This window comes from Leptodactylus fuscus, chromosome 7, assembly GCF_031893055.1.
Source record: "Leptodactylus fuscus isolate aLepFus1 chromosome 7, aLepFus1.hap2, whole genome shotgun sequence".
Classification (NCBI taxonomy): Eukaryota; Metazoa; Chordata; class Amphibia; order Anura; family Leptodactylidae; genus Leptodactylus; species Leptodactylus fuscus.
This window is the reverse complement of record NC_134271.1, coordinates 84367063-84383052: the sequence shown is the minus strand read 5'-3', so window position 1 is coordinate 84383052 and position 15990 is coordinate 84367063. Positions and strand designations below refer to the sequence as shown.

The following is a 15990-nucleotide window of genomic DNA, read 5'->3' as shown; positions in this document are numbered from 1 at the left end:
ATAAAAAACATCCACTGAGCGGCAGTTCTGTGGGCGGAAATACGTTGTTGATGTCAGAGGTCAGAGGAGAATGGCCAGACTGGTTCGAGCTGATAGAAAGGCAACAGTGACTCAAATAGCCACCCGTTACAACCAAGGTAGCCAGAAGAGCATCTCTGAACGCCGCACAGTACGTCGAACTTTGAGGCAGATGGGCGACAGCAGCAGAAGACCACACCGGGTGCCACTCCTTTCAGCTAAGAACAGGAAACTGAGGCTACAATTTGCACAAGCTCATCGAAATTGGACAATTGAAGATTGGAAAAACGTTGCCTGGTCTGATGAGTCTCGATTTCTGCTGCGACATTCGGATGGTAGGGTCAGAATTTGGCGTCAACAACATGAAAGCATGGATCCATCCTGCCTTGTATCAACGGTTCAGGCTGGTGGTGGTGGTGTCATGGTGTGGGGAATATTTTCTTGGCACTCTTTGGGCCCCTTGGTACCAATTGAGCATCGTTGCAACGCCAAAGCCTACCTGAGTATTGTTGCTGACCATGTCCATCCCTTTATGACCACAATGTACCCAACATCTGATGGCTACTTTCAGCAGGATAATGCGCCATGTCATAAAGCTGGAATTATCTCAGACTGGTTTCTTGAACATGACAATGAGTTCACTGTACTCCAATGGCCTCCACAGTCACCAGATCTCAATCCAATAGAGCATCTTTGGGATGTGGTGGAACGGGAGATTCGCATCATGGATGTGCAGCTGACAAATCTGCGGCAACTGTGTGATGCCATCATGTCAATATGGACCAAAATCTCTGAGGAATGCTTCCAGCACCTTGTTGAATCTATACCACTAAGAATTGAGGCAGTTCTGAAGGCAAAAGGGGGTCCAACCCGTTACTAGCATGGTATACCTAATAAAGTGGCCGGTGAGTGTATACTGCCAGAAAGCCGACAGTGCGCTGAATTCAGCGCACTGTCGGCTTTCCCGATCTGTGCCCGGTGTACAGAGCTTACGGTACCGGTACCGTAGTGCTCTATGGTCAGAAGGGCGTTTCTGACCATTAGCCAGAGACGTCCTTCTGCTATCGCGCTGTGCTGTGGAGCGGGGAGGAACGCCCCCTCCCTCTGCTCACACAGCTCGTCCATAGACGAGTAATATCAGGGAGGGAGGGGGCGTTCCTCCCGGCTCCACAGTACAGCGCGATTGGCGCCGCGAGGCAGAAGGACGTCTCTGGCTAATGGTCAGAAACGCCCTTCTGACCATAGAGCACTACGGTACCGGCACCGTAAGCTCTGTACACCGGGCACGGATCGGGAAAGCCGACAGTGCGCTGAATTCAGCGCACTGTCGGCTTTCTGGCAGTATATAACACTGCATGTGCCCAAAAGTGCTGAAAGGTCCTCTTTAACTCCTCTCTTAGCAGAGGGATGTGTGCTGATGCACTTTTATTTAAGACCACGGGGGTTAAATAGTAGCAGAGAAAGTAAGAGATAACGTAAATTTTCATATTCATGCTTGATTGGTATGGCACATCTCAATCAAACAGAAAAAGTTTAAGTAGTTCCATATATAGCCAGCTACTCCCGGTCCTGTGTGGTAACCTTGGGGAGCTGTCTTTTGGTAGCAAGCCAAGCATTTGTTTTTCTTGAACCCAACCTAGATGCAGGCGCCATCTTATCATATAACATTATACCAGTTTTAAGCATAAGCAACTATATCTAGCATTCAGCTTTAAAGGATAACAATGTTTTTCATACATTACATGATTATAACCTTCACATAACTACACAAGTCAGAAGTAGACACAAATACATAGAAAAGTTTTCTTACATTGCAAGCAGTGAGAATTGCAGAATATTCATTACTATGCACAGAGCAAGAAGTTTGCAGATGTGTGTGCAGGCTGTGAGGTGTGTGAACCATTCCTTTTTCTATTCTCTTTGTGAAGGAAAACACAACCTTCCCCTCCACTGTGATGAGGTCTCGGATGGTATCTATAGACAGACCTTACCTTATCTAGCAACAGGGAGTGAACTGTAAATTAGCAAGAAGGGAGATATCTGGTAGCAGGAAATTGAGGGTAAGGCCCCACAGGACAATCTGCTAAAGCGCTGCGGGAAAAACTGCGGCGGGAACGCATCTCAGTTCTTCCAGCAGTGCGTTAAACAGAAAGTTGGCAGAGTTTTCCTCCGTGGACTTTCTATTACAATTATATCTATGGAAAAGCTGCCGGCATTTCTGTAGATATAATTGACCTGTTGCAATTTCCAAAACCACACAGGATTTGGAAATCGCAGCACGTTCGTGCTGCAGATTTTACCGCAAAGTGGGCATGGGCTTTGCACGAATCCCATCCACTTTGCTGTTACTGTATAATGCCGTGATTTTTCCCGCGGTATTTCCGGCCCCAGGCGCCCCGGCCTTAGAGAGGTTTTTCAGGCAGAAAGCAGCTGCATTTTTAATTATAGTGCAATGCATTTTGGTCTTAAATCACATGCTGTATTACATGAGACTAAGTCCTCGCGGCCCGAACTTGTATTCCACAATTTTGGAAGAATATGCAAATCTGTCTCCCAAGATGTAAACAGTGAGACAGTGCCTCTGTTATGCTGCCCTCTATAGCAAGCACCCTGAACATCATGCCTGACTTCCCAGAAGTCTTTACTGCATGATGCGAGGTGAGACAGATTTGCATATTCTTCCCATGTTCCCTTGCAGTGGAGCAACTATGGTGGTCTCTCCCTAAGGATAGACGTTATCCCCACAATCTGGTCTTTCAGCCTCTCACTTAAACCAAATCAATTTTCTCTAGGCTGCGCTGATGAAGTCCAAAGAGACAGAAATGGTGCCGTCCGTAGCTGAGAAACTGCAGTAAAGACTTCTGGGAAGTCAGGCATGATGTTCAGGGTGCTTGCTATAGAGGGCAGCATAACAGAGGCACTGTCTCCCTGTTTACATCTTGGGAGACAGATTTGCATATTCTTCCCATGTTCCCTTGCAGTGGAGCAACTATGGCTGTATAAATCTCCACACACCTGAGAAGGTGGTCTCTCCCTAAGGATAGACGTTATCCCCACAATCTACAATTTTAGAAGCGAGTAGATTATGCGAATAGAAAACCTCACTATCTTCCTGCGTGACACGGATAAGGCTTTTAACAAGACTTGGTTTTACTGGTTAGAATTCTAACGTTCTGCAGTGTATTAGAGGTTTCTGGGCTATGAGTTCTGAGCGTGGTCTCCCACTGTTGGCGTTTGTTTTACCAGTGTCTTTGTATCTACAGCTATAACCTCACATTGTGAATCTCACGTCCTTCTATTATGGGCTTGACACGTGATGTCCTCCAGGCCCCTCTCTGGGCCCACATCTGGAATGTAAGGCTCCGTTCTCACGGAGTAACGCGCCGCTCATTCAGACACGTAAACACGTGTCAGAGCGCGGCGCTTCAAAACAGATCCCATTGACTTCAATGGGTGCCGGCTTATGCACGCTACACATTGAAATCAATGGGAGGCTTTGTAACCCATTACCCTCTCTGGTGTGTGTTTGTTTTTTTTTTTCTCTTTCTTTTCCGCTTTTTCCCTCTAATCCTTTCGCTTACTTTTCTCTTTGCTCCTCCTCCCTCACTTCCCCACTTTCTATAATCAATGTTTATGTTGTCTTGCTACTTATGGCCGCCTTGGGTTCCATATTGGTGGCTCTAGTCCACATTGTATGTGTGTTTTATTCCTATATTCAGGTACTGTTATGATTTATGTTGTTTTATCTTGGAAAATTTAATAAAATACTTGCAGTGAAAAAAAAAATTATACTAAGTAGTCTGAAAAGTTAATGGTCATTTAAAGAGGACCTTTCATGTCGTCAATGTGCGGTTTTATATACCACTAGAAGGAAGACAATGCGTTGAATTCAGCGTACTATCAGTTTTCCCAGTTTGTGCCCCAGTGCTGGAGATATTGGTGCCATTAATTTTGGTACCAATTTCTTTCCACTGTTAGAAGAGCGTACTTCAGAGCTCAGCGTCATCGCTAGGCTGTGAGATTGGGCACAATTGGTTTTTTTGGGGGCCGTGTCCATAGGGGTTTAAATAATAAAATATGAATTGGACAACCCCCTTTTGAGCTACTCTAAGGGTACAGTAATATAAAGTTACACTAAAGTGTGTACAGATGAGCCAGATTTATCACACTGCTACCCCCATCGCTGTATTTCTCAGTGACTAGCAGTGATCTCCCGCCCACACTGTTTTTCTTTTCACCGCTTGGTGGTGCCATTCCTCTTCTTGGAATCAGGCTCCTGACACCTCTGGCTGCAGTGTCCCCTTTTTTCCACTTGGTGGTGCTGTCGTTCCTTAACTCGCAGTCAGGTTTGGTTTTCCTGGCTGCAGTTCTTCGATCACCCCGGGAGGTGGTGCAGCTGCTCGCTCTGTCAGTGTCCGGCAGGCCGGCGGCTGCTCAGCTATCTCCCGGGGCCTGTATTAGGGCCTGGCCGCTGCTGTCAGAGATGGCCGCGAAGAAGGCCGGATCCCGGCTGGAGGTGGAGATCGAGCGCTGCCGCTCCGAGTGCCAGTGGGACCGGATCCATGAGCTTGTCAAACAGCTTTCCGCCAAGCTCATCTCTAACGGTACGGGCCGTCAGGAAAGGCCGAGGATCCAAATGCGGCCTACCCGGGGGTACGGGTCTTGAGGGAGGGGCGCTGCAATATCATAGATGAGACTGTAATGATCTGTCAGTGATGTCTGTCCCTCTGCGATGTGAATAGAGAAATGGGGGGGCTGCATGAGTATGTACCCCCTCAGATTCATCACTGTTTACCTGTATGACATATGCAGCCCCTATGTACAGGACATAGTATATAGTCACATCTCTTATATACATCACTGAGCACCTGCAGGATATACCCACTCCTTATATACATCACATAGTATATAGTCACATCTGTCATATCCATCACTATACACCTGTATGATATATAGGTCCTTATATACAGGACATGGTATATAGTTACATCTGTCATACTCATCACTGTGCACCTGTATACTGGACATAGTATATAGTCACATCTCTTATATCCATCACTATGCACCTGTATGATAAATACACCCCTTATATACAGGACATGGTATATAGTTATATCTGTCATACCCATCACTGTGCACCTGTATACTGGACATAGTATATACATTTTTTATATCCATCACTGTGCACCTGTATGATATATACACCCCTTAAATTAAATCAAACAAGCTTTATTGGCACGTCCGAATAGATATTTGGCAGTGCCAAAGCTAGTAAAGTGGGGGTATAACAGTCCATGGGGTCTCATCTTCCCCTTGTTTGATGACAGCTGGACACGTATTGGGCAGCGATCTCCACAGTGGCCTCCTCTTCTCCCAGTAGGATGTAGAGTTTCCTCTTCTCATCTGCAGATATGAAGTCTGGGATGTGGGCAGAGAGTCTTTGGTAGTAGACGGCCCTCACAGCTGAGTATTTGGTGCAGTGTAGCAGGAAATGGGCCTTGTCTTCTAGGGCCCCTTGGTCGCAGTGCTGGCTCAGTCTGTTCTCCCGTGGCTTGTACGTCTGCCTGTGTCGCCCCGTCTCCATCTCCAGGTTGTGGGCGCTCAGTCTCTCTCAATGACTCCTTTTATTTGAGCCTTGTTCAGGGCATGTTAGGGGTTTTGGCTTGGCAGATGGCTGATGCTTGGTTGGGGGGTATCGGGTTTGCTCAGGGTTCTGTGGCTCAGCCAGGCTTGGTGGTGGTAACAGCCAGGGATGGTGCCCTGTATGTGAGTCCAGAATGATAGCACCCTCTTCTGCATGGTGAGCCATAGGGGGAGTCTGCCTAGCTCTGCCCTGCAGGCCATGTTGGTGGTGTTGCGATGGACATGGAGCAGGTATTTGCAGAACTCCAGGTGGAAGTTCTCTGTTGGGCTGGAATCCCACTTTGACTGGTCTGGGTAGGTGGCTGGGCCCCAAACCTCACTGCCATAGAGAAGGATCGGGAGATGACTGCGTCAAATATCTTCATCCAGACCCTCACCGGTGGTTTGAGGTGGTACAGTTGTCTTCTGATGGCGTAGAAGGTTCTGCAGGCTTTTGCTTTCAGGGTTTCTATTGCTGCTTTGAAGCTTCCTGATTGGCTGAGCTCCAGCCCCAGGTAGGTGTAGCTGTTGGTTTCCTCCATAGTCGAGCCGTTCAGTGTGAATTGTGAGGTGGGGGCTTTGTTGTGGCCCTTCTTCTGAAATACCATGACTTTGGTCTTCTTCTGGTTGATGGGTAGGACCCATGTGGTGCTGAATTTTTCCAGCACTGACAGGCTTTCTTGGAGGTCTTTCTCGGTGGGGGCCAGGAGGTCGTCGGCGTATAGCAGGAACTTCACCTTACGGTTGTTCAGGGTGAGGCCTGGGGTAGGTGAGGCCTCTAGGGCTGTAGCCAGTTCATTGATATAGATGTTGAAGAGCGTTGGGCTCAGGCTACAGCCTTGTCTGACCCCTCGGGCCTGTTGGAAGTATGCTGTCCTTTTCCCGTTCACCTTCACACTGCACTGGTTTCCAGTGTACGAGCTCTTGATGACGTCGTACGTTCTTCCTCCTATTCCACTCTCTAGGAGTTTTAGGAGCAGGCCTGGGTGCCATACTGAGTCGAACGCCTTCTTAAAGTCCACGAAGCAGGCGAATAGCTTGCCTCTTCTGGTGTTGTGGATGTGGGTCTTGATGAGGCTGTGAGGGTGTAGATATGGTCTGTGGTGCGGTGGTTTGGCATGAACCCTGCTTGGCTCTTGTTGTGGACCTCGTGTTGTGTGAGGAAGGTGAGGATTCTGTTATTGATGATGCTGTTGAACAGTTTCCCCAGCGTGCTGCTGACGCAGATCCCTCTGTAGTTGTTGGGAACATAGTATATAATCACATTCCTCATATCCATCGCTGTGTACCTGTATGATATGTGCACCCCTTATATACAGGACATAGCATATAGTCATTAAAGTCATGTCCATCACTGTGCACCTCTATATACAGGACATAGTATATAGTTACATCCCTCATACTCATCACTATGCACCTGTATGACATGTACGCCCCTATATACTGGACATAGTATATAGTTACACCCCTCATATACACCACTGAGCACCTGTATGATATATATACCCCTTATATACAGGACATAGTATATAATCCCATTCCTCATATTTATCGCTGTGTACCTGTATGGCATGTGCACCCCTTATATACAGGATATAGCATATAGTCACTAAAGTTATGTCCATCACTGTGCACCTCTATATACAGGACATAGTGTGTATATATACACTTTCCCTCATATCCATCACTGTGTGACCTATATGACTTAAGCACCTCCTTTATACAGGACATAGTATATATTCACATCACCTGATATCCATGACTGTGCACCTGTATGATACACATACTATATATAGGACCTTGTATGTAGTCACACCCCTCTATCCAGCATTGTGCGCCTGTATCATATATGCACTCTTAGGCTTCGTTCCCACGGAGTAACACGCCGCTCATTTCGACACGTAAAACAAGTGTCAGAGCGAGGCGCTTCAAAACAGATCCCATTGACTTCAATGGTTGCCAGCTTACGCGTGCTACACATTGAAATCAATGGGTTATAAAGCCTCCCATTGATTTCAATGTGTAGCGCACGTAAGCTGGTACCCATTGAATTCAATGGGATCTGTTTTGAAGCGCCTCGCTCTGACACGTGTTTACGTGTCTAAATGAGCTGTGTGTTACTCTGTGGGAACGGAGTCTTATATGCATGACAGAGCATATAGTCATTCCCTTATATCCATAACTGTACACCTATATATGTTATGTATACACCCTCTATATACAGGACATAGTATATAGTCACATCCCTCATGTCCATCATCACGCATCTGCATATTTTATACACCCCTATATACAGGACAAAGTATAAGGGAGCGTTCACACTGACATTAGCATCGGACACCAGCTGTGTCCGTTACATTCTGCATTGATTTAAATGGACATCGGGTGCGTTCTTTTACTGTCCATGGATGTCTTTAACTGTCCGTTCACAAAGATGTCTGATTTTTCAAGCGGACAGCAAAAACCTACATGTCCATTTAAATCAATGCAAAATGTCACGGACACAGCTAGATTTTGTGCGGACATTCGCATCAGACACTAGCTGTTGGACACCGACGATAGTGTGAACACTCCCTTAAGAACACTCATTACATCCCTCACTGAATATCCACGATATGCAGGACATAGCCATGTGCTTCATATCTTTAACTATGCACCAGTATTGTATGTATAAGAGACATACATGACATCATATAAATGTACTGTATATACATCCCTTATATCTGTCACTATGCAACTGTTATATATATACACACATATATAAAGGGCATGTTATACCTTATACAGCATTTGTCTATGACTAGTTCTGCTCCCTCTGCAGATGATATGGCTGAACTGCTTCTTGGAGAAGCTAAACTTGAGCAGTACCTGAAGGACAACCCCCAAAAGCAGGGAGCCAGTCCCCGAGGGCCACGGCCGAAGCTGACGGACATCCGAAAGCACCTGACTGCAGCTTTGGATAGAGGAAACCTGAAGGTACTTAAATGGTTATTTTATTGCAGCCAGTTATACAAAGGCTGGGTGGGTCAGTCTGTAAACCACCTTGTGTCTTATCAGAGCCTCAAGATCCTGATCTTTCCTACACCATGCTTTACTTTGCAGCTCTGCTTGTTCAGATTGACATGGATAAGGATTCCATTTACTGAACAGAACACTATAAACTACAATCAGTAAAGCTCTAAGGAGATTAAGATGTCAGGGACTAGCTGCACCTTGGTATGGATAGACTCAGTGAGGGTGAGGAGCCTTGTCCCCTTTCCACTTACCTTGTTAGGCCTAGGCCCAACGTCACGGAAACGCAGGGTTTTTTTTTTGTTGCAGTTTGTGATGTGCTTTGTCTTATCCAAAGCCAAGCTGTGTTCCTTCAACATGGGGCCTTCGCCTCAAAATATTGATGAGTTATATATAAAAAGGAGCAGGAAGCAGACATCCCTGTTGTCTTTGTAGTGACCAGTCCCTATTTGTTTGCACAGGAGCCAAGCTCCAGTGACTCGGTTAATCCACTACACAGGGCATGGAGCTGTTTGCTTCCTGCTCCATTATCTGTGCATCAGCACCTGAGAACAGAAGATTGATGGGGTGCCCAGTGTAACACGCCCAATGATCTGATAAAGATGACCTATCTCTAGCATCATATTTTTAGCCTGGGAAAACCCCTTTAATCTATACGGTTTGTACACTATAAATAGTTTTTTGAGGGGACATTTTAACCTTTACCCCATTTTAACCAGATTTGCTCTTAAACTGGGGGAGAGTTCGCTTTGCTTCCATAGAGTGATTTTCATTTGGTCATCCTATCAACATCTGCAGTCAATGAACAAGCGAGTGAGTGCTGCTCTGGCCTATATTAAAATACATAACTCAGCATAAGTACTGTAAAAGTAATATAAAGCAGGATTGACTAGTTCAGTGCTGGAGTATAATATGTAACTCAGGATCAGTACATCGAAAGAAATGTATGCATACAGTAACTAAACCAGCAGAATAGTGAAAGCAGCTTTGGAATATAATATAGGATGTAACTCAGGATTAGTACCTGGGCTATGGAGTCAGTAGGCGAAACCACCAATCTTCATGGAAAGTTCCTCTAATTCATTATAAAGACACTGATTGAATTCCTATGAAAGAAAATTTGCAAAAGCTATGTATCTTATTTTTTTATACATTATCAATGATTTTTTTTTATACATTATCAATGATTGTATAATTGAAAATATTAAATTCATTTTATTTTGAAGTCAGTGTCAGTAACGTTTTTGACTTCACCCACAGTTGTTCCCAACACGGATGAGTACAGGATACATGCTGTATGCACATGATGAGTCCACCATTGCAATAGTGAGTGAAGCTCACAGGATATAACTCAGGATCAGCACAGGATATGTAATGTATGCACACTGTGACTCCACCAGCAGAATAGTGAGTACAGCTCTGAGACATAATGCTGACACTCTTTGCGGAAATTGAATACCAATTTATGGATTTTTACTGATTACCATCTGTCAGATCATCAAAGATGGAATACTGCTTAAAGTATAAGTAAATGACACACCTTTCTAGGTTTCAGCTTGAATATGAATAGACAGAATATGTAGGCTTACATGCGGGAACTGGGACAAGGGCTCTGTAATTTCTCCATTAGTGATATTAGAAGTGATCTGGAGAGGAAGCCGCTAGCTTTGCAGATGACAGTGGGATCTCTCCATCGGATGCCAGCAGATACTAATGACTTCAGCAAATGAGAGAATCTGTGTCAATAGCAGTGTCATCTCACAAAGTGCAAAATAATGCAAAACGGCTGCCTCAGAACTGAAGCATCGTATTATACATCCTGAAGCAATTTGACTCTTTGCTTCCTAGGATTCCACCTGGTTCTCATCTCCTTATGATAATTCTTTTTTTAAACGGAATCTTAGAAAATATTCTTTAGTTACATCCTATGTTATTCTTCAGTTTCTGCTGGTGGAGTCACTGTCTACATGCATTGAATTACTTATCCTGTACTAATCCCGAGTTATATCCTAAATTATACTCCAGAGCTGCACTCGCTATTCTGCTGGTGTCCTAAATAACTGGTGTAGACCTCCATTCTGGTGCAGGGACTGCAAACAGATTTATGAAGAGGCTGCAACGACTTCATAAATCTTTCGGTTCCTACACCATTCAGGCCGTTTATTACGCCAGTCTTAATAAATCTGTCCCTCTGCGTACATGCATTACATTTACTATGCTATGTAGATCCTTAGTTATGGCACATTCTATAACTGCACTCAATATTCTGCTATCTGGTAATGACAAAAACAAACTTATAGTCCAGAACTCTTTTAAGGTTACATGGAGGTTTAATGTTAGTGTTTCCTACATCAGGTCACTGTAAACCTCCTGATTTAATGAAGGCAATTTCCAAAATGTAAATGATTAGAACAGTGTGTAAGCCGGGAATGCTGGGTAATTTCTGACCCCAGCGTTGGGTTATGATACTGTCTGATATGCAATAATACTTGATTCTCTCCTGCAGATATTATTAATCCTTGTTATAAACGCTTCTATGTGTAACCTTTTGTTGCTATGCTCTTGTGGCCTGTGTGAAACTTTACTGCTTACCTGTGAACAAGGGGTTAATGTGCGCCACAGCAAAATTGTAGAGTACAATTAGTTTAATGAATCTCTGATTTGGTCGTCGGCCAGTTGTTTAATACCATAATGACTTGGGACAGATGGGAAGCTATCAGCTTCCCTGCCTCAGCGCTTGCTGGGGGAACAAGACCCACCCAGCATTGCTGATTTATTAATAATAATGACCTAGCAGGAGATTAATACACATTATACCATGTCAGTGCACAGCCAATCAAAATAATTACCTATGCACATGTGACCTGTAGTATTGTGCGTCCCTTTAAGTGCTACTGGTAATACGTGCAGATAATCCCAACCATACACCCCATGCCACAGTTTCTTTTACTGCTATAGATTTGCCACAGTGTCATTTATTTTCCATGTGGCAAGTGGGATTAATCTGCATTCGGCACATTTTCACGATTTCGTTTTAAGCTGCACTGAGTCTGCTCTGGTGACTTATATGCTGGCAAGTGTTGCCTCCATATCGGGTTCAATGCATGAAACCTTGGGTAATATAGTAGCTCACTCTAGCTTACCGTCAACACATGATAGGTACTGTAATGTATGTACAGAGTGGGGATTTATCAATGCATGTACGCCAGGTTTATGGTGGGAATGTGTGATAATGTAGTGCATCTTTGGTGCAAGGTCTTTTCTTGTTCCATAGATGCACCATCTCCCCTATTCCGTGCCTCGCTCACCACTTTCTGTGAGTGGGCTGGAAAACCGGAGTTGGGGGCACCTCGGCCTGATGTATTTATTATAACTAATGCCAGTTTTCTGCTGTGAATTTTACACAAATTCTACGCCGGTACTTGGATAGCCTAGACTTCCGTTCTGATGCAATGGCATAAGCCTGATTTAGGCTTCTTGATAAGACAGGTCCACCTTGAGCCAGTCTGGGCCTTTATTAAGATTGGCCAGTCTTAATAAATCTGCTCTACCAGCAGAATAGTGAGTGCAGTATAATGCAGAATGGGAGTCCACCAGAATAGTGCAGGCTGCATAGATTAAATCTGTATATAATCTCTTATGTCTAATCTTACTGGTCCACAGCACATGGGCCTATAGATTACATTAGACCATTATTTATTTGTCTTTGCAGTCAGACTTAATGCAAGAAGCCAACATGATTATGGCCAAGTTGGACTATGTGGAAGGCGATTATAAAGAAGCTCTGGGTATTTATACTCGGGTGGCACTGGATGACATTCAGCTGGTGGCGTCACCTCCTTATAAGTTGCGGATGATTGCCGAAGCCTATTCTACCAAAGGTGGGAGGATTCTACCATCTCTTTACAGGGATTTTTCAACTTTAGCCACTAAATATCTGTCTTTGTTCTAATTTTTAAATGCAGCCCCCTTATTCTGATCTGTAGCTATGGACCTGCTCCAATCTGACATTTATGCCATATCAATGCTTATGGTGAGTTTGTGCCTAGATTTTTGATCCAGTATTTAGGGAAAGCACACAACATACATTGCATTTCTTTAATGTGGTAGCTAATAATCCACCTAAATCAGATCATCCAGCACTTGTCTCCAACACAGAACTAACTTGAAGACTGGAGAAGATGGAGAACAGAAGCATTGAGAAAGTTCCTTTCTCCTACCAGGTCACTTTGATACCAGATTGATGGAATTTGACTGTGTCCTTGTGTGTGACAGGAACCTCACGTGTTAGCGTATCACGGCTCATTGCTTAGCACCTGTCTTAAATGTGACTGCTGTGGAAATCACCTGTAACCCTGTCGTCCACACTGCCAGTGTCACCTGGGCTGCAGGGATCTGGTGTTCTCCAGTGCACAGACCTTTGGCTTAGAGATGATGTGGGTGCAGTAAACTGAGAGCAGCCTGACCGCTCCTAACCTCCCTTTAAATTTAATGTTGTGTTAAATGATCTAAGTAATAGGAGGTCACTCATTAGTTTTATTTTTAGTCGGATGGCCAGGGAGTGTATCAAGTGTAAGTAATGTGTGTGAGGATACAACTGATATTCAGGCCCTCATATTAGCTGCACATGCATCCAAGACACTGCAACAAAGTGCTGAGGGATCAGTCTACTGATAAAATGTAATTGTCTGATCATATCCGAGACATTGCCTAAGAACAGTACTGACTATATCCGCAGCCCTGGGTAACTAGAGTCAGATTTATTTGTGTTGTATCTAAAATCCAGGGACTAGGGACTTGCTATTCTACAATCTGCATCACAGACGATACTGAAATGTAGCCTTTCTTTTCAATGAATAGTGAACTTGTTGAGAATGCAGCCTGTTTTTTCACTTTTGAACTTTGACCTAACTGAAAATGCAGCCTAGTCATTCAGTGACATCACTGACAATGCAACCTATCCATTCACTAGAATGCAGTAGTGACATTACTGTGAATGCAGCCTATTCATTCACTAAAGAGCAGCAGTGACCTCACTGAGAATGCAGCCTATCCATTCACTAGAGAGCAGCAGTGACATCACTGAGAATGCAGCCTATTCGTTCACTAGAGAGCAGCAGTGACATCACTGAGAATGCAGCCTATCCATTCACTAGAGGACAGTAGTGACATCACTGAGAATGCAGCCTATCCATTCACTAGAGAGTAGCAGTGACATCACTGAGAATGCAACCTATCCATTCACTAGAGAGCAGCAGTGACATCACTGAGAATGCAACCTATCCATTCACTAGAGAGCAGCGGTGACATCACTGAGAATGCAACCTATCCATTCACTAGAGAGCAGCAGTGACATCACTGAGAATGCAACCTATCCATTCACTAGAGAGCAGCAGTGACATCACTGAGAATGCAGCCTATTCATTCACTAGAGAGCAGCAGTGACATCACTGAGAATGCAACCTATCCATTCACTAGAGAGCAGCAGTGACATCACTGAGAATGCAGCCTATTCATTCACTAGAGAGCAGCGGTGACATCACTGAGAATGCAGCCTATCCATTCACTAGAGAGCAGCAGTGACATCACTGAGAATGCAACCTATCCATTCACTAGAGAGCAGCAGTGACATCACTGAGAATGCAACCTATCCATTCACTAGAGAGCAGCAGTGACATCACTGAGAATGCAACCTATCCATTCACTAGAGAGCAGCAGTGACATCACTGAGAATGCAACCTATCCATTCACTAGAGAGCAGCAGTGACATCACTGAGAATGCAGCCTATTCATTCACTAGAGAGCAGCAGTGACATCACTGAGAATGCAGCCTATCCATTCACTAGAGAGCAGCAGTGACATCACTGAGAATGCAGCCTATCCATTCACTAGAGAGCAGCAGTGACATCACTGAGACTGCAGCCTATTCATTCACTAGAGAGCAGCAGTGACATCAGAGAATGCAGCCTATTCATTCACTAGAGAGCAGCAGTGACATCACTGAGAATGAAGCCTATCCATTCACTAGGGAGCAGCAGTGACATCACTGAGAATGCAACCTATTCATTCACTAGAGAGCAGCAGTGACATCACTGAGAATGCAGCCTATCCATTCACTAGGGAGCAGCAGTGACATCACTGAGAATGCAACCTATCCATTCACTAGAAAGCAGCAGTGACATCACTGAGAATGCAACCTATCCATTCACTAGAAAGCAGCAGTGACATCACTGAGAATGCAGCCTATCCATTCACTAGGGAGCAGCAGTGACATCACTGAGCATGCAGGCTTTCTACTCACCAGAAAGCAGATGGCATCACTGAGAATGCAGCCTATCCATTCCCATTCACTATGACACAGCAGTGACATTATTGAAATTCTTTATGCATTTTTATTAAAGATACTCTTGCTCCAGAACATTGTTATTTGTGTGATGGGGAGCTGTATTTTTCATTTTTAATATGTCAAAAATATTAGTCCATTTGCTTGCTATAGTTTACTGTGCTGCAGCAGCAGTTGAGGACCTCGTGCAGGCAGCAGGGGGCGCTCTTTTCTCAAACTGCGCTGTTCTTCAGTCCCAGCTGGGCCATAGATCAGATTGCTTTCAGCCGATGGCCTCAGTAACAGTGTGTCGGTTTCTCCTGAAGCTGCGCCATTAATACTGTTATGTCATTAGTACCATCATGTCATTTCCACAAAGATTACGCTCCTGAGAACAAATGCACACAAGCTGTAAAGCAGGGAGATTTTGGCTGCTCCTATGCACAGTAGAGAATATTCATCAGGAAAGTAAATGGCTACTTCCAAAGCTGCAGCATGCACATAGAATGATTTATTGTTACACAAATTTTACCCTCCTTTTTTTTTTTTTTTTTTTAACTCATAGATAAATCAGTTTTCCACATCAACTGTCACCACTGTTTTAGTGATAAATAACATACCTTTGTTATGTATGTCACTTTTCTAGTGACTTCTTATGCAAATGATACAGTTGGTGCACCATGGTTGGGCCTTTAGCCCTGGGGGCTGCTCTTGCCACTCAGACTCCTACCATCTCCTGCTTGTTCCCCTTGTACATTGATGTTTGATCTTCCTAATATTATGATGTCACCTATCCTACTTGAGCCACAATCGAAGTACTCCCATCGCCAGTGCACCAAATGCTTTGTCCAGATATACAAAAGTGACATGCATAACTATACATATGTTGTCTATCACTGCAATATGCTCTGTAATGTTATGGCAGCAGTTGTCAATGCTTAGAGGAGGTGGTAGACTCCCTCTAAGACATTATTTGGACGTAAACCAGATGAATATTCCCTGATGGCAAGCAGTGA

At 44.4% G+C, this 15990-nt stretch overlaps 1 protein-coding gene across 6 annotated transcripts in view; it reads left to right on the top strand.

The window, feature by feature from the left end:
* The first annotated feature begins 4435 nt into the window (after positions 1 to 4435).
* TTC7B (tetratricopeptide repeat domain 7B) overlaps positions 4436 to 15990 on the top strand; it is a 65645-nt gene continuing 54090 nt past the window's right edge. For all 6 annotated transcript variants that reach the window (XM_075282382.1, XM_075282380.1, XM_075282379.1 and 3 more), the window contains exons 1-3: positions 4436 to 4622; positions 8462 to 8616; positions 12365 to 12533. In XM_075282382.1, coding sequence (XP_075138483.1) covers positions 4502 to 4622; positions 8462 to 8616; positions 12365 to 12533 — 445 coding nt within the window. In that variant the 5' untranslated portion in view covers positions 4436 to 4501. The remainder of the gene's footprint in view (positions 4623 to 8461; positions 8617 to 12364; positions 12534 to 15990) is intronic.